This window comes from Lynx canadensis, chromosome A2, assembly GCF_007474595.2.
Source record: "Lynx canadensis isolate LIC74 chromosome A2, mLynCan4.pri.v2, whole genome shotgun sequence".
NCBI lineage: Eukaryota > Metazoa > Chordata > Mammalia > Carnivora > Felidae > Lynx > Lynx canadensis.
Window position 1 is genome coordinate 35,149,831 of NC_044304.2, and position 19,739 is coordinate 35,169,569.

Consider the following 19,739-nt stretch of genomic DNA (forward strand, 5'->3'; position numbering starts at 1 on the left):
GGTTAATTTTGGGGTGTTGTTTTAACCATGAAATATTTTATGAGATGGGTTCTTGAGCCAGATCACTGGAGTTTGATACCTGCTCTAAGGCTTACTAGCTATATTACCCTGAGCAAGTTTTTAAGTCTCCCTGTTCTCCCTCAGGTTACTTATCTTTGAAATGGAGATAAGAATGATAACACTTATCCTATGGAGTTAGTAAAAAGGATTAAGTTATATCTTATAAACAACATCATATAGAGTAATGCTACTCATAGCAAAAGTTTAATGCACATTAGCTGCTGCACTGCCATTATTATTTTTTCTTGAGATTGCACTATTGGTGTAAAATTTCTGTAGGTGTCACCAACACAACAATCATGAACCACTGAAATGAAACACACACTACTAACTAGAACTTTGGTGTTGTTACATATGTGCAATGGGAAAGACCAGTGGGGAAGAGCTCCGTGTCTGCAGGGCCTCTCACTCTTTCACTGTGTAAGATGAAAAAAGGGGATGGCTTCCAAAATAGCATGGTGGCAGCACTGGCCCTTCTTTATGACACCTGCACAAGGCAAGAGTATTCTGCGGTATTTCCAAAGGTTTGTGAACAAGGAAAATTATGGGAACCACTTTGATTTTCAAAAAAAAGATGAAAGACTAAACAGTACTGATGAAATTTTGGGGTGATGGTGGGTGGTCTGGGCCGACAGCCAAGACAGAATTCTTGAAGACGTCTTTGGTACAAAAAGGTGATTTTATTAAAGCACAGGGACAGGACCTGTGGGCAGAAAGAGCTGCACTGGGGTTGTGGCGGGTAAATGATTATATACCCTCAGGTTGGGAGTTAGGGATAGAGTTAAGTCTCTAAGGTATTTTGGAAGCAAGGTTTCAAGGACCTTGGGCTAGCTGTTGCTAGGGAAACGCCATTTATTACTGTTGAATACAACCTCAGTCATGAGACCCTTCAGATATATTTCGGGGGGCCATAAGCTTGGAGTATGATTGCCATCACATATCTCGGGGTAGTTGAGACAAAGGAAGTAGACTTACAGGATCCCGGAGGTTGGGATAATGTTAAGCTAAGATTCCCTTTTGCCCCAAGCAAAGTGTCCTCATCAAGGCAGCTGAGCTCCTAGAGGGAGGTCACTCTCCTGGTGTCAAGGACTTGTCAATGGGCTATAGGCAGTAAAGGAATTCAGTTTTTCATTTGCCGTAGTTTCCCACATTACCATGGCAAGCACTTAAACCCCCTTCCTCTGTTCTTGGGTAGCCAGGAGTGTCTGAGGAATATCACACATTGTTCCACCTGGGAGGCGGGGGTGCCAGCCTGTTTTTGCCCTCAGCTTGTCCCATGCTCCCTCATCAGTATGACCTGTAACAGTGGCGACCACATTGGTTTTGTTCTCTGCCTTGTCCAAGTGTCTAACACATAGTAGGTGCTTTATAAGCAATTCATGAAATAACTGAATGAGTATGTCTGAGCATCAGTGCTCATGCAGTCTGTAAGTGAAAACTAGGTCAACTTGCAGACTTCGTTGATGTTCAGGTACAATCACACTATGTTTCCAAAGAAGAGAGTGTCCAAAGCATAGTACTAGAAACAAAATATCCAATTTCTGAGTGCTTTCTCTCCCCACACCAGCATGTTATTAGAGGGAGAGGGAAATTTTTTAAAAAATGCCTTGAGCATACTTATTTGTCATAACCCAGGCTTTGGTGCTGAAAATGACATGTTTCTCTTTATTAAACATGTTCAAAAACCTCAGAAGGTTTCTAACGGGCTTATGCATATATTGTATTCCAAGTATACCATATTCCCAGATTTAGCTACCAAAACAATCGACAGACTTAAATTTGTATAAGCCTAACAATATTTTTGGTTAACGTACTGGTTCAAAGAACGTGAAGAGGTAAGAAATGGCTCGCAGTTCACTTTCGCATTTATTGTTACAAGTCTAACCCCCATTAACACTATCAATATTAGCAGAATGCTTTTTCTTTTGTTTCTCCTTCCCTCTTCACTCTTTTGGCAAATGAAAGGCATCAGTAATAGCTCTACATAACATACCAGGCAATACAGTGTTAAAGTGCTGCCTGAGTTGTTGAAGAGTTAGTGGGCAGGCATTACAATTCACTGTAGCTGTAATAGAGGGTAATGTCACTTTAAGACATGTGATACTTTACAGAGGAGGGATGTATCGAAACAGACTACCAGACTACTGCTACTTACAGCACCGTATAGCAGCCCTGCTCCTGCATTTTGCTGCCTTACTCTGCCCTGAATGCACAGGACCGGGGATGGTCCGTCATTAACTGTAAACTGACTCTCATCAGGAAACTGCACATTATTCCACCATCCCTTCAAAGGTCTCATCAGGCAGAGGTGACGCCAGGAGATGATTTAAAGGTGAAAATGACAAGGTTTCCACCCCTCAAACCTTGGCTCCTTTTCTGACAATACAGTCTGAATGCACCCGATGTCTTCTTTACTGTGGAAATAGCATCGGAAGAAAAAACATATTTTTTAATCCTGATAAAGAAGATTATTGGGAAGCTCTTTTTTAAAAAAAAAAAATCTCCAATTGTGCACAGATGGATTTTAGAAAGTGTTAGAGCTTTCCAATGAACACTAATAGAGTACTCTGCTCTTGGCTGGATTTTTCAGGTAAGAAGCCTCTTTAAGGATTTAAGATTCAGAAAACAGATTTGTAACCTGTTCAGTCATATCTAGGGAACTATGTAAGGCTGGATGCATTATTTTGGTGGAAGACACTTATTAACATGGAGACAAGCTCTTGGTGAGAGTAAGCCATGAGAGTGATAATGCACGAGCCTTGGAAGTGATGCTAAGAATGAAAGAAAGTTAAATTAAAAAAGGAAAAAGAAGGAAAATACTGCAAATGTGAAGTCACAGTAATCTTTTTAAGTGCTAAAATATATGTGGGTGAATAAATGAGCAAGAGAAAGCACAGTCATTGAAAAACTGTTAAGTTTTGATTGTGGTAGGCTTTTTGAAAGTTGAGATGAATTCCTAGTGCATTTTAACTGAAATTCACAAGTAGTCAATGCATGCCACAGTCACCTCTATTTTGTCTTTCTACAATTTGCAGGGTATTTGAAAAAGGCCCCCAAACGCATTCATTTCAAGGTTCACAAAAGGGGTGTTGCTATTTATCTCTGCTGAAGATAATGCATCTATGTTATATTGATAGTTCTGAAGACAATGAAGCTAAATCTGTTGTCTACAAAAGTAAACAGTGGGCAGTGAAAGTAATTATAAAGTGAATGGTCCATCTGAATCACAGAGTGAGGCATGAAAGGCACCATGCTGTTGCAAATAATGTTTTCCTACTTTGCACTTAATTATGGTTGTCACCATTTGTCTATTATAGTCCTAAACCCTTCTTAAAGACTGCATCTCTCTCCTAAAGCCCATAAATTATCTTCTATTATGTCTGTATATACATATATGTGTGTGTGTGTGTGTGTGTGTGTATGTGTGTGTGTGTGTGTATGTGTATATATATCTATATCTTTCTGCTTTCTGAACATCACAGTTTTTGAAAGAGTGCCAATTTCCGTGAATAAAGAAACCACACTGGGAGGTCACTAGCAGATTTTAAATGTATAGTTGAAATACTTGTAGTGTGTAATTTGACAGTAGAAAATGTTAAAAAAGGAACAATCTGGGTTCCGGAGCTCTAAGAGAAAAGCATACACTTAACTGGATTCTTGTAGAGAAAATCCTTCCATATCACTGGCTGAGTAAGGACGATGCTTCAAGTTTGATTAATTTGGCAATATGAAATGCAGCATAAGGTGTTGTTTGAGAAATTGGACAATATGTAGCACAGTTGAATCTCTGTAGCTCCTAAGATCCTTATAGGTGCAGATAAGACTGTCAAAGTTTCAGCGCCTGAGAAAAGGTACATGTTCATCCATAAATACATACACCACCTGTATATGCATATTCATCAACACTATACAACACATGCCACAATGGGATCTTAGAAGGCAAAGCAATATTGTAAATTATGGCTCGCTCTAGGATAGAAGCATAGATGTTGGATCTGAAACTCATTTTGGCTGAAGACAATTCCTTCTGATTCTAAGTCCAGCCAGAAAGACCGGTTCTATCAGGAGATTACAACATGCCTCTGAGAAATGATTACTTAGTTTAGAAGACAGCAGAATGATTAAAAATTCATGACTGTAGAATTAAAAAAAAAAAAAAAGAATCCACTCTTTCCTTTCAGGCTTATGTCAGACTTACAATGAAGTTAGAAGGAACAGGAGTCTGCAGCTTTTCACTGCCTGGAATAACTATAGTTTAAAGATCATTGCGCAAAACAGGATGTATAGTCAGGATACTATGTTGCAAACTGCCTAACCCAAAGGCAAAAACTTGAATTTATTTCTGTGTTTTGGCAAGCCTTGGAGTTGGGTTTTGCAGAATTTCAAAAAGAATTCACGATCTCTTGGAGAGAGCTTTCCATCAGTCCCACTTCATGGCATGACCTCTGCTGGGTTATTAATTCCAGCCAGCAAAGTAGCAAAGGGGACATGACGTCTGAGACCCCCCCCCCCCTCCTTCTTTCATCATTGGGACTGACTGAGCTGGGGGCTTGAAGCTGGAGGTAATCCTTGCTGTCTCATGTTGTCTTTAGAGAATGGCAATGGTCTCTGCAATGTCCTGGGTCCTGTATTTGTGGATAAGTGCTTGTGCAGTGCTCCTGTGCCATGGAACCCTTCAGCACACCTTCCAGCAGCACCACCTGCACAGACCAGGTAAGTCGGAAGCTGGCTCCAATGCAGCCTCCAGTCTCGCTGCTGTCACCTTAACAGATGGTGGAATGTAAGTGACAGAAAGTGCTATGATGCGGGCAGCTTGCCTCTGAATTCCAAGACATATTGTTGGCTGGATGCTTGGGGGGGATCCTAAAATGCCTCAGAGGTATTTCTATTAATTTCTCAGGAAAAAAACAAAGCAAAACAAAAAAAGGTCTTCGCTGAGATCTCCCTGCCCTCTTCCTCACGCCTTAAAAAGTAGAAGTCATGGTTTTTTGGGGTACTTTGGCCAAGAGCAAAATATTCTGCACAAGGTGGGATAACTTGCAAGACTTGAGGATTTTTTAGAGGCAAAACATGATCTTTGCTACCAATAAAATAATGTGTATATATTCCTGGGATAGTCTATCTAAGAGTAGATACTCTAATGTCGGTGTCTATGCAGCTCAGAATTTTGGGGGGATGTATGTGCCAAAATTAACTTTGGAAGTAGTTTGTCAATGAGAAAGAAATTTAAAAATAACTTACTATTTCTTGTCTGGTTTAATTTGTCTCCTTTCCTTTCTCCCTTCACTTTCTGTTCTTCCAGTTTGTTCGGCGGCTTTTTTTTTTTTTTTTTTCTTTCTCTTTCTCTCTCTTTCTTGACACTTTCAGGAACACGTTGCCTGTAGCCTGATTTTCCCCCCTATGTTGAATTTTGATTTCCGGACGCATTTTTCTTTCTTTGCCTTTCTGTTTAAAGTACATTTCTCATCCTTCCATGGCCTCACTCTTCAGTCTGGATTTTTTTTTTTTTCTCCTTCTTTGCCTTTCTCGTTACTGTCCCCCAGCTCGATTGTCCTTACCCTCCCTGGTTGTCTGAAAAGATTTCTTTCCACATTCTGTTTAATTTCAGCCTTTGCGTTGGTTTACTTCCCCCTCCACCTGCGCCTGTCCCCCCCCCCAACTCCTCCCCCCACCCTCATCCCCAAGTCCCGGCTCGGGGGACTAGTTGCGCGGGAAGCTCCAGATCCTCAGTTCTGAAACGCTCACAGCCCTCCAGCCCCTCTCCAAATTCTTCCTGGCCTCCTCCCAAACGTTCGGCTCGTTCCAGCTGCGCGGTCCAGCGTCCACGCCTTAGCCTTTCCCTGGCTCCGCAAGCGGCCTGGGCACCAATCCTGGGCTCCTGGGCACAGTCGTCCAGCAACATCTCCCGGGGCGCCGCTTGCTGCCTCCCCCGGCTGATTCCGGGCTGCTGGCAGGAAGGAGCGCGCGAGGGTGCAGCCCTGGGTCCTCCCGCGCGCCCGCACCGGGCTGCAGGGGAGCGCGCGAGCCGCAGGAGCCGGGCCACCGTGGGAGGAGGGGGAGGGGGCGGGGGCGGGGGGAGGGGCTGGGGGCGGCCTGAACCCCGGGCTGCGTCTGGGCCCCAGCCACCCTCACTCCCCACGCCCCGGGTCTGGGAGGGAAGGCGAGAGCGGGCGCTGGTGCCCCTGCAGGCGGGCATAGAAACCGCTCTGCCGCCCCTGCCGCGCGCTCGCATTTCTGCCTCGTGGGTCCTGAACCCGGAGCGGGGACCGCCACACCCCCAGGCTTCCGCGCCGAGGTGGAGGAAGAACAAACGTAGGTTTTGGAATCTTCAGGTTAGTCAGTTAATCGCCAGTCTGTTGTGGCGAAAATGCCTTTGACTTGTTACAGCCGTACAAATAACGCGGGAAATCTTCATGCATTGTAATACTGAACAATAAGACTTCCTAACAGACGTAACTGTTGTGAGTGTTTCAGGCACAGTGTCACGTTGTCTTAGTCCCCATGCAAGTAGGTTCTGCACCCCACCGCCCCAAACGTAGCGCTGCCCTCCCCCGCACCCCACCCCCCATCCTGTTGCCCAGGAGACCGAAGTTCTGAGGGATCTGGTGACTAGTGCGAGAAGGCACAGCCAATAACTGCCAGTGGAAGTCAGGACGGTCTGATGTCACCTCCCTGCCCTGTTTCCCAGGGAGGGGGTAATGCCTCCCAGGGCACAGAATGGCCATGCCAGGTAGCCTCTTTGAGGAGGTCTGAACAGTTTTCCATAATTTGTGAAAACTTCCAAGCTATGTTAATTCCTGGACTCCTTTAAATTGCAAACCCATTCTGAAAGGTGGCCCCCGGCAGAGGCGGTCGGTGGTGTCCTTGGTTGGTGTGGAGCTCGCCCCGGTCCTCCTCTCCGTGACTTAACATCAGGTGGCATGACCTTGGGAAAGTCACTTTTCTTCTCTGAGCCCAGTTTCCCATTTAGGGATCTTACGGGGGCGTAAATAAAATCGTCTTTGTGGAAGTGCTTTGCAAACCTGTGAACCACTTCATAAATATCAGCGATTACTGACGTGTCCCCTTAATGGACTGCAAAGGTACTTGTCAGAAACGCTGAATGAGTCAAGTTTTGCTGTGCACACAGCTAATAATCCACCTGGGACAAAAATCTCGTTTTACTCTTGTGAATGTTTTTTGTTTGTTTGTTTTTTTAGCTCTTTGATACCTGGCTAGAATATATCACCAAATGCCATGGGTCTGTTACACTCAGTTTGTATAGTTGTGAAATATAGTACGCTTTGCAATGCGCGCTTTCACTTAGACTATCTCTGTTAATCAGTTAATACATGAGGTTTTTTTGGTCAGGGGTTATGGCCATGCTACTTGTAAGTAAATCCTTATGGGGCTCGTTATCAAAATATTATAATCTTAAACTGAGAAACATTAAGTTCTGACTAAAATGAAACTCAGTGTTTGTTTTCTCCACTGTCAACTGATAGAAATTGCTTATCATCATCAATGTGTGGTTGATCCGTGTGTCAAATACCCTAAGAAATTTTAGTGCCCAAACCAATTTCAACTCAAGTGCTTACACATTTGAGATCCATTTCAGATTCATTGATGAAATTAAGAAACTATATCTACTCCTTTCTCGATGCAGAATGATTAAAATGATATCAGAGTGAAAGTCCAATTGTTCTACGTAATAGGTTTATTCAACTTTCTTGGGTTTTCAACAATAGCTGCGAAGATTAAAGCGATAGATCTTGGACATAGCAATATTCTAGATTCTTTCAGTCAGAAATAAAATCTCCTTTAATACAATCTGTTTTGATTTTAAGAGTAAATATATGCTTTTTGTGATGAGAGTTGTGATGTTTCCCTTTGTGGGCCTTAAATCTTCAGGGACACTAATGAAATGTGTATGAAAACAAGAGAGAAATCAGGACCGGTTATCTGTGACAATCCACCCCTAAATGAGCAAATAAATAAATAAATAGCTGGATAAATGAGCAAAAAGGAAAAACATAATCTCATTTTCTCAAATCAGTTAAAACAAGTGACATGATGAGAAAAAATGAGACACCAGGCAGACCCTGAGCTTTGCCACATTTGCCTAAGCTTGAAAAATCGCCTCTTTCATAAAGCAGGAGCAGGCGGACACAGCGTGCATACCAAGTGTCCGGGAAATGTGAAAAATGACAAATCTTTCCCTCAGAGCCCTGAGTGGGGGAGAGGGAAGGCTTTACAGCTGCCTCCTCACCTGCTTAGGAGCGGCTGGTCCCCCTCTTGCCAGCGTCTTACCGGCAGCCCCTTCGCCATCCCTTACACAGTAAGATTGATGGTCTTCCCATCCTAAGTAGCCAATTTCAGTCTCTCAAGAAATAATCCACTACACTGACAGATGAGTGGAATTTGACGCGACGTTCCCCTTGTCAGACTGTGCCGCACCTGGATGGCACCAGCCGGCCAGGGTCCTGTAGGGGAAATGGTTGGAGATTTGGGCCAATTTCTGCTGTCAAAACATGAAATCGGGACAATGTTTTTGCGAGCCCGTGAATTTGAGATCTGTCTTCTCAGTACAGTGGGTTAGTACACAAACAGAATCAGAGTAGGTTAACTGGAAAACGGGCTGGTTTTAATAGATTTCCCTGTAGACCCAAAGTACTTTCTCTTTTCTGTATTTCTGGTATTAGGAACACACCATTTATTTTCACTTACTCACTAGTTAAGGAGGATTAAAATAGTCAATCAAATGGAAGTGAATTTTAAAAGTACACAAATGTGTGAAATGAGCTGTACGTTAACAGATTTGTAATGTCAATATTTTAATATTTGGTCAAACCAAGTTTTTATTTTGGTAACGATGTCGGAAATTGCCATGATAACTTGAAGAATACCTGTGCCCTTATACACACACACACACACACACACACACACACACATGCAGACACATGCACACGCACACACACACATAATTTTATACAGGAAGACTAAACAACGAAAACCCAAAAGTGGTGTTCTCTTGTTTCAGGTAATTAAAAAAGATAGCTTCAACTCTTTGTGATCGTTAGTTATTGTGTAACAGGTGAAAAAGGATGAATGGTTCGCTGGACGTAACTATCTAAATTTAGAATTAGTTTTTCTCCCTTATGGATATATGAATTATGACAGTAAGTTTAATGGTTACTTAATTTCGAGTGTGTGGGTATGTGTGTGGGGGGTTGTTCTTGAAACTTAATGAAATATGGATCATTTCAAAATACTTTAGTAAGAAAAGATCCTTGGGATTCTTTAGTAATTTAAAATTATAAAGATAAATTACATGAGACAAGAAGTTTTAAGTGCCTAATGAATCATTTAGTGTTGAGTCGCTGCTATTGTATTGACAGGTGTATATGGAAATGATATATGGAAAGATTACACTTAATAGAATTGTCTATGTAACTCATACTTGGCCTGATTTAAAACTGTATTAAGCAAAACTGTGTATTTAGAGGTATTCGTTTATGACAATGATTACATAGGGAATATCACCATCCATTTAAAAGTGTGGTGTTTTTGGTTAAAATATTAAAAAGCTTTCTCGTATATCTTATGCTTGTTTTTACCTTACTATTCAATATTACTTTACTGAAAGTTGCTTAAGGAATATGCATTAGAATACCCTGGCACATTACAATAAAGCATTGTTTTACAATTATAATATAAAAGAAATTGTCAGAACAACATTGGTTGCGTGTTGGCTTTTTAAGAATTTGTACCACTACTGGATTGCTAAGTGTAGCGAATTGACCTGAGGATTAGAGCAGACAGGTTGTTATTTGGTGTAAGCTCGTGCTAGTGATAATCCATTGATCATCTGATTGATGATATTGACCTTGTCTCAGAGTCAGCTATGGACATTTGATAAGACTTCAAATTATCCAAACCAAGTAGAGATGCAAATAAATATTTCCTGTCAATCTCATGAATTTATAGGAGAATTATTACAGTGCTATATGAATATTGTTATTTATGTGAGCTCGAGCCTATGGCCTCAATTCATAGTTAAGGAAAATAAATATTATACCACACTGAAAACAAGTATTCAGGAGTGGCCCAAATGAACATTAGAGTTCAGTTGTCAATTTCTTTAAGTTCATTTGAGATGACAACTTGAACTTTTTGAAAAACTGTTCCAGTTTTAAGCTGTGTGAAAATCTCAAAGTTTGATTGTATACCTTGGTATACCATTTTTTTGAAAACAATTCGGCAGTGTGTCCCAAAGTGTAAAATGTGCAGATCCTACGTAATTCCATTTTGGTATGCTTATCCTAAGAAAACGATTGGACAGGTTTAGAAAAGTGAATGTTAGGATTTTGTTAATTTAACGGCAAATAATTGGAGGAGAGTTTTATCTCCGTCAAAAGGAGATTGGTAAAGTAAGTCATTGTACACCTGAACAGTGGGATTCAATGTAGCCACTGCAAAGGGTGAGATGGATTTATATGCACTGTTAAGGAAAAATGCCCATGATGTACTGCTGAGTGAAAAAAACAAGGAACAAAATATACAGTTTCAAAACAATTTTGGAAAAAATATTAGCGCAGACATAAAATAATGTCAGAAAGTATATAAACATTCCCTATATAGTGTTAGTTAAACCTGATGTTAGGCTAGAATGACTTAGACTTTTTATTTCCTATACTTATGTGTTTTATGGATTTGTTTTTAATGTGGGTATACATTACTTTTTTAAAAGAAACTTAAAATATTAGCTGTAGAGAGTTTTATGGTAAAATTAGAAATGTATTGGGGCGCCTAGGTGGCTCAGTTGGTTGAGCATCCTACCTCAGCTCAGGTCACGATCTCATGGGTCATGGGTTCGAGCCCTGCGTGGGGCTCTGTGCTGACGGCTCAGAGCCAGGAGCCTGCTTCAGATTCTGTATCTCCCTCTCTGCCCCTCCCCTGCTCTGTCTCTCTCTCTCAAAAATAAATAAACATTTTTTTTTTAATTAAAAAAAAAGAAATGTATCACACTGATCCTAGTTTAAGGAGAAAGAAAAACAAAATTGTCATGAGGCCCTTTTCCTTTTTAGAGCCTTAATCCAATAAAATGTCTAGGCCAGCATTTTCCAGTTCACAAAATGCTGTACCCTCACGATGCTCCTTGGAAAAAAGCTGTTAAGTGTTGGGACAGTACTGACTGTCTGGTATGTTCTCCTCTTGGAGATTTGCAGTGCATGTAATGTGTATACAAGTTCTGGAAAGATTTGCAGATAGGAAACTTGATTGTGTTGAACTAAAAATTTCCAAACACTTTTATTTTACTCGGGCAATGTCTCAAGTATCTATTCTTATCACATGCATTGAGAAGCGTGACCCGAAATAATTCTAGAAACCTGTGCTATTCATCTTCTTATCTCTCACTTTTAGTAAGGAATTTCATATATAAGAGGTGCTCAGAAAATAGTTGTTACGTTATTAAGTGAAGAAGGAATGAATGTTCTGGTAAAATCTGAACCTCTCCCTCATTTGTTACTACTTGTGTGTGAGTGTGTATGTATGTATGGATGTATATGTATATGTGTGCATGCTTGCAATTCAGAGATACCTCAAATGGAGAGTGATGTAAATATTAAATTGTCAGTATAGCATATGCGTATGTGTGTGTGTGTGTATTTTTTACAATATCTTTGTGTAGCTTTTTACTCTAATATTTGACAGCACTTCCATTAATCACAATAATCCAAAGAATATGCTTAGGGATGTAGTACAAAATTAAATCCCTAAGGTTTTCAGTCACAGCATGGGTTTTTTTCCTATGGATTTAGAAAATATTGTAAGTGTGGTCTTCAGGGACTGAAGAGAAACTTCACTTAGCAAATAAGGGAAGGCCTTCTGCTCTCAAATTGTTTGATAGCAAGAGAAAAATTCACTTCATCTTTGTAGCAGGGAGAAAATAACAACAGACAGCAATTTTTCCTTTCTTTGGGGTAGAAAGAAAATGAATTATTTTGTTAACAATTTGTGTAAACTAATTGGATTTTTCTAAAGATAATGTCTTCAAAGCACTTAGGGGACCATGTTGGCACACTATTTCTTTCTCCTTCCCCCATCTTTATATAATAAAGGTTCAGAGAAAGAAAAGACAAATGATATAATCACAGCAATTTTCTCTCAGAAGATGGATGGATATGCTGAGTGATGTGGCTATTCATTAAGCAGATTCTTCCTCCATGCAGGGAAGGAGTCAAACCAAATCTCACCCAGAGTCCAGAAGGGAGGAAGAGCCCCATCCTCAGCCAAGGTCATTGTTCTGCTCTTGCCATCACCTGTGTTTACCTTTACTGTGTCCTGACTAGACCTACTCTTTTAGGCATGCTTCTGTTTTACCCAAGAATAAATGCAAGCTGAGTCTGTATACACCCAAAGGTGTGTGTGTGTGTGTGTGTGTGTGTGTGTGTGTGTGTGTTTCCCCCGAATGTAGACGAAGAATGGATGGATTGAGTCATAGGCTCTGAAGTGACTACAGTATGTCAGCCCCCAGGTTTAGATGAGCTACCACACAGTAGGAGGAAAAAGCACTTCACTGCTCTTGAAATTGATAATATATCTTAGATTAGGGTCAGCAGGCTGGCAGGTCATACTTCTCACTGAATAAATGTTGTGTAAATATTCAATAAGTATTTTTTTATCAACTAGGCAAGAACTTTACATCCTTTAAGAATGCGTATACTGGCAGGAAAACACCACATTAAGCCTTTTTTATATGGAATGGTAATGAGAAAGGAGCCGCAGAGTAGGGGTAGGATACTGGAGCATTGAGATCTCCCATAAGTTGTCGATTGCAGGCCTCCAGTAAGAGGGTGGATGGAAACAATGATTTTCGTATTTTGTATAGATGTCCCAAAGAGGCCATCGGTGCATCCTGCAAACATAAAGTATATTCTTGTCCATCATAGATGGACAAGGCAAATACCTTCCTAGACCAGTTAACAAAAATGATTGGATCCGCCTAGGGGCCAGACATTACAAAATGGTGACAACCGTAGCAGCTCAAGAGCACGTGTGCATCTAGAGGGCCCATTGCATCCTTAGCTATGCCCAAAATGGGCTCAGTGTGACCAGATCATCCGAAAGATCAAGGCATGCTGGGAACTTAGAATCTTATGTGTAATTTCCTTATCTTTTAAATGTCAGGTGGGCCAGACAAAACTTGACTCACGGCTATATCCCACCTGTAGGCTGTTAGCGTCTGACCTCAGACAAGATTATCTCCAGCTCCAACATTTTTTGATTTCTAATGAATTTCTCAAATCCTTTTATGCAAGAAGGGTAGAGAAAGGTGAAAGGCAGTGGGGCTAAAAGGGGAATTTCTATGCACATCTCTCTTGGCTTGCTTTAAAATCATGCCTGCAGTTTTGGCCTCTCCTGACTTATCCCCAACATGCCTAAAGCGTTGAGTCTCTGGGCATTTTGTATACAGCTACTAACTAGTATCCCTGGGAGTCTGATAAACAAAGAGCATTTATATAATGAAGTCAATGGCCTGAAAAGAGGTCTCCTTTGAATCTTAGCTAAAAATAAATTAATTTTCCTTTGGATTAAAGTTTGGCAGAAGGAATAAACTACAAATGTAATGAAACAGAGGTTAGCATCAGGCAGAGTACTATTGCCTATATAAAATGCTGAATTTTAATACTTTATTAAAGTTTTCAAAATGCAATCTGCAGTCCACTAGTAGGTTATAAATTTATCTTGAAACTCAACATTGTTTTGGGGTTTTTTGGTGTTTGTTTTTGTGTTTTGCTGTTCTTCTGCTTTTAAGATCTCATGTGCTTTCATTTTGTATATGAATAGTCTATTTATTAGTATACCAACTGAATTATCCTTCTATTAGAATGACATGTAACTAAGGTTTACTGAGCTTTCTTAATTCAGTATTCTATTAAGAAAACTGGCTGCCAGCTCTTGGAAACATTGCAAAGTGCCTGCATGCAAATAATTAGAATTCATGCAATTTGGGGAGGGATCATTTGTTACCAGTGTAACTTGAGTGTTGTTTGAGTTGTTAGTGATTTTCAATTGCTGTGGTCTTTGCTTTTTAATTATAAATTAGCGTTGGTTTAGTTTCATCATTATCAATTAAATTTGCTGTGGCCTGTTTCATTAACCGTATAGTCTGTAATGATGCATATTTACATGTTTTGGATTTTAGACTTACCAAAGAGTAGACTTTAAGACATTCTTGAATTGTGGTTCAGAAATGAATAACGTATATCCATATTTGAAAACATGTAAATGTAATCACTCTCAAACTATTTCTATGGTGACACTTATGTAGTGGCATTGTTTAATACTGCCTGTTAACTTCTATAACAACAGTTCTCAAGATAAGTAACATTTTCGGTTTGTTTTTATAACCACAGGACATCATGTTATAACAAATGAGCATGTTAATAGGCTCATCTTACTTTATAAAAATAATTAGTGATTCCTAAGTGTATCTTTCCAAATATTTATTAACTGAGTATTTTCCCACTGGGAAATGGAAACAGGTTGGAATTGGATGTTTCATGTTTTTGGTGTACTGTGGGCAGGAAAGTCTGAACACAAATATTTAATGAAGAAGTTGTAACTAGAGAAGCCCTATGTATAACTCTGAATTAAGAAATATGTGGCATGGCAAAAAATAAAAATAAAACTTTTTTTTTCTGAAATAAAATGTTAAGTTATAAGACAAGGAGAAGGTGCTATGGAAGCTTCTCAGATGAGGTCTTATTAGGTGAATTGTTTTTGTAGCTTCTTATGTGTTTTTATCTGATGAAAATGCAAGATGCCATGTATCAGACATGTGCTTGAGAAACTAGGTCACTGGGTGAATATTTGTAGGGCAACATTTTTGACAGCTACTCCCAGGATTGTTTAGAAGTAAGAGCAGATTTATGGCATACAAGCTGCCAATCTCCAGCCCTCCATCTATCACAGGCCCAGGTCATCAATCACAGTGATTATTCCCACAGAGCCAGGATGTGATTTCAGAATCTTTCTCAATCTCTTCGCCAAACACCGCGTATCCATTGATGGTCAGTGGTGCGCAAGTTGGGAGTCTTTGTCGATCTCTGTTGTGGGTTAATTGACTGACCATCTCAAGGATCTGTTTCCTATCCAAAAAAAGTACACGCCATGAAACATTTCATTAAAAAATAAGAACCATGAGCCAAATGGAAATTAAATGAAAATCTAAAGAGCTGCACGTGTCTCGTAGCTGCTGTTTAAGATAGTGCAGCATTAGACAATTCTCTCGAATAGTGAGAGTTACAAAACTCTCTTTTCATTTCCTCTGGAAGTTTTTCATTCCTTTCTCCATTCTTCTGTATCTCTAGGTCTAAGATGCTGAGTGGTTTCTGATATGAGCTCTAACCAAACAGCATGCTGTATGATCAAAAAGCATGAAGCCAATTCTGAGCAGACTGGATTTGGGAAGCTCTCACGGAGGGGGGATTTTGTGTTGGGCTTTGAATGTTGGAAAGGAAGTCAGCTAACAAGAGAGGATCGAGGGTAGCCTGTTCAACTAGAAGGAACAGAACAAGTAAACCTGAAGCAGGTAGTGGGGATGTGGTGGGCTAGGGACTTGGATGGATATTGGCCCTAAACTGGTTGGAGAAACTTTGTATTATTCCAATTAAAGGGAAAGCAAGATTTACTTTTTCTTCATCACCATTGTATATTCTGAGGGCTGCCTTATGACCAGCCCTCAGGGCATACACTGATGACTGCAGTTGGAGAGCTAGGTAAGATGGAAGGAAAGAGTCCCAGTATCTACAATTAAGGTCTCTATGGAAAGCAAATCAGTTAACTACGAAAAACCCAGGCACTGCACTCTGGACAGATTCTCTGAGTCCCCATCGTGAGGCCTTTCGCACCTTTGAATTGTTGTTACCTTTGTGTAAGGAAGGCAAAATATGTTACTATGGTTGACTTGAGAAGTCTGGTTGTTATATTAGAGAAAACTGCATATCTCTAAACCAAAATCTGAGGATAAATAATTTTTGATTTTTTTTTAACGTTTTATTTATTTTTGAGACAGAGAGAGACAGAGCATGAACGGGGGAGGGGCAGAGAGAGAGGGAGACACAGAATCGGAAGCAGTCTCCAGGCTCTGAGCCATCAGCCCAGAGCCCGACACGGGGCTCGAACTCACGGATCGCGAGATCGTGACCTGAGCTGAAGTCGGACGCTTAACCGACTGAGCCACCCAGGCGCCCCCGATTAATTTTTGATTTTTAACAGACAACTGATTTAATATTCATTATCAACAAATGTTTGCTGACTGCTTACTAGGTACAGAACACTATGCTTCCACAGTAACGGTAGTGATGCCGCTTTATTGTCACTGGTTTAACTGTACTTTCCCCACTAGATTGTCAGTTCTGTGAGGGTAGGGAGCCCCCGCCCCCCCCCCTGGTCTGGCAATGCCTGACACTGTGTCTGCTATATGGCGAGAGCCAAATAAATAACTGCTGAATGAGTGGATGAATGGATGAATGATGCTAGGAATTTGATGTCTCATTGAATCCTCACAATAAACTTAGGAGGTAGATCATCTTTGCATTGAGCCAATGAAAAATACAAACCGAGTTAACTGATTTATTCAAAGCCATGTAGCTTGGGAGAGCAAATTGAGAATGCTTCCAGCCTTTGAATAACAGCTCAGTTTGCTGAGTGTTTGCTGTGGGGAGGTCCTGATACGGGCTGATTCTTAGAATATGACATTTGAACTCTGCCCCAACCCTATGTGGTTGGTGCTGTTACCTCCGTTGTACAAAACACTGCAGAATTGTGCATTATAGTTATAAAGCTGAGAGGAAAACTTCGGTTTGGCACTGACTTGCACTCCGGTAGTCTTTCCATCACAGCCAAGTACTGCTATAGCCCTTAGGAATATCAGGAAGTTAGTCCTGGTTAATTTAAATTACAAAACAAATTTCTGTGTTAAGAGCATTAGGGTAGCTAGGTCACTTAATAATTTTGAGTCTTGTGGCTGAGTAATGCTTTAGTCTCAATTTTGCTGTGCAATACCCCTGGCTGAAACCGTGTTCTCTTACTGGGTTAACAGCACCTCATTTTCAAATATTTTTTACAGTCTCCTAGTATTTGTTTTGTTTTGTTTTTGTTTTTAGGTTTTGGAGACCATTTTTGTGCTCCGTGTAGCAAAGCAACAACATAGGATAAATCTACATTTATTAGACTCGGTCTTAGTGTAGATTTTCTGTTTCACTTCAAATGAAGTTGTAAATCATTCACACTGGAAAAGAATTCTCCCTAATGGCAGTTTAACTTTTTGATAAGATTTTTTTTTTTTTGGTATTCATCATATTGAGACTTTATAAATTATCTAGAATATTGTAAAGTGGGCTGACCTTTCTGGTAAGTGGTTTGATCATTTGTAGTAGTGTCTTTTTGCTAAAGTATGAAATTTGCTGTCTTTCACATTAAACTTGCTAGATGCATAGCCCAGTAACATGCTAGGTAGAAATTGCTTATATAATCGAATCTGAAGCCTCCCTTTTAAATTCCTCTCATCATCAAAATAAATCTTTGTTCCAAAAATATCCCTGTGGCTAGTGATGGCAGATTCCCGATACAAAGCCCACTCTTCCTATGGTTATACCATTGAAGGCATTGCTAACCAACCCAGATTCAACCTCTGAATCCTTCCAGGTACAATGCTTCAATCACTGAGTTGTTAAAGGAGATACTGATGATTTCAAAAACAACCACAACCTGGGCGCCCAGGTGGCTCAGTCAGTTAAGTGTCTGACTCCTGATTTTGGCTCAGGTGGCTCCATTGGGCTCCGTGCTGACAGTGTGCAGCCTGGTTGGGATTCTCTGTCTTCCTCTTCCTCTCCCCCCCCCCCCACACACACACACACACGCTGTCTCTCGTGCGCTCCTGCACACGCACTGATGATCTCTCAGAAAAATAAATAAATAAACATTAGAAAAAAACACAACCGCCCCAAAACAATCATCACTTAGCATGTATTATGTCACATTCTGTGCAAAGTGCCTTATATGGATTTATCTGTTTAATTTTAAGATGAAACATATTGTCCATTAATGGTCTAGGCTGTCTTTATATGTAATTTAACTCACCTCTCAAGGTGGGCCATGTTATTCATTTACACATAATGATTGAAATAATTTAAATAGTCAAGGGAATATATAGCACTTGGAAAGGTTCCCACAACAGGGTAAGTCCCCCTTAAGGCAAGTATAGCATCTCCATACATCTTTGAAAATTGGGTAGAAAGTTGACATGCCTGCAGGTGTTTTCCCCCACCTCCCCCTCTTTGTTACCCATCACTCTTGGCACAAGGAACCTATAGAGAGAGGAGCAGTTTGGTGTACAAGGTGAACCAAGGTTTTGCATTCCACCTCTATCATTGTTATACTATTAGCTCTAAATATGGGCAAATGAGTGTAGCTCTCCTTGCCTCATCCATAAAATGGGGATCCCTGTTTACAAAATCCCCACTTTGCAGGTTTGCATGAAGAATAGAGTGATGTCTATTCTGTACGTGCCATACGGTAGGTATCCAGCATATGGTATCTCACTGTATTGTCATCTAAGTATATGAATGTCAATGCGAAGATGGCCGAGAAGAGCTTGATACTAACACATCCCTCCCTAACAGTTTATTGTACAAAAAAGGATGCCCATAGAAATTTTGCAACTTGAATTTACTTTCATTTTATGATCACACCTGAGTCTTTTGTTAATAAAATCTATATACTTAGCACAGTTTAAAGATAGCGATTTTATAGACAATCTCTATGTAATGGGTAGGCATGGGTGCTAAGTCAGTATGAACAGGTCAGTACTTAATAGCATCCTTCCTTCCAATCGCATTTCTCTATGTAGTTACTGATGAAGGTGCTTTAATCCATAAGTTTTGGTAGAGTCTGTGTGATGCCAAATAATAGTGAACTTTGGTTAATTAACTTAAACATCTGGCCAATAACTCATTAGTGGGAAATAGTCTAGAAGTCAGCATTGGTGCTTTGTGATTCTCAGAATGCATTATATCCTTATTATAACTCTATTAAAAGAGCCACTAATCAACTGAAATCTGATACTATTTATCTGTGTTTCCTCCAGTGTTTTTTCTTTCCACTATTTGACTTCTTACAATAACCCATCCCTTCTTTTTCATAGACCCCATCAACCAAAGGAAGGAACCCAGGCATATACTGATAAACACATTAGTACCTAAATGGTCATAGGTTTCATTACATTTATGTGTACTCATACATGTACCTCATATTTTCTATCCTGAATACAAAATTATATCTTTGTGTGTTAAGGATTGCCTGAGCATCATTGTATCTCTTATTTTGAGAATTAGCAAAACAAACCAAAAAAAAAAAAAGAAGTGCCATGGTTAGTGTCTTATGTTTTAAGACGCTAGGGAACCCGAGTTAGCATGAGTGGGTAGCCTATAAGGTTAGAGACATGGATTAAAGATAATATAAGAGGATGATAAATTTGCAATTAGTGTTTCAGAGTCTCTTAAGAACTATACCCACCAGGCGAGAGCTCTCAACTGAAGAGGTCAAAGCCTTACAAAAGCCTTGCTCAGTTATTTGATAAAACTTTATTATCTCCTTTTTACTGTCCTCATTAACATACTTCAAAACTGCTG

The 19,739-nt window shown here is 40.2% G+C and overlaps 1 protein-coding gene across 2 annotated transcripts in view; it reads left to right on the forward strand.

The window, feature by feature from the left end:
- The first annotated feature begins 1,249 nt into the window (after positions 1–1,249).
- Positions 1,250–19,739, forward strand: part of TAFA1 (TAFA chemokine like family member 1) — a 514,644-nt gene continuing 496,154 nt past the window's right edge. Inside the window, exons 1-2 of one of the 2 annotated variants that reach the window (XM_030307199.1) lie at positions 1,250–2,650; positions 4,653–4,773. In XM_030307199.1, the coding sequence (XP_030163059.1) occupies positions 4,656–4,773 (118 nt within the window). In that variant the 5' untranslated portion in view covers positions 1,250–2,650; positions 4,653–4,655. Of the gene's footprint in view, positions 2,651–4,283; positions 4,774–19,739 lie in introns of those variants that run through there. The other variant, XM_030307200.1, reaches the window with a different exon arrangement.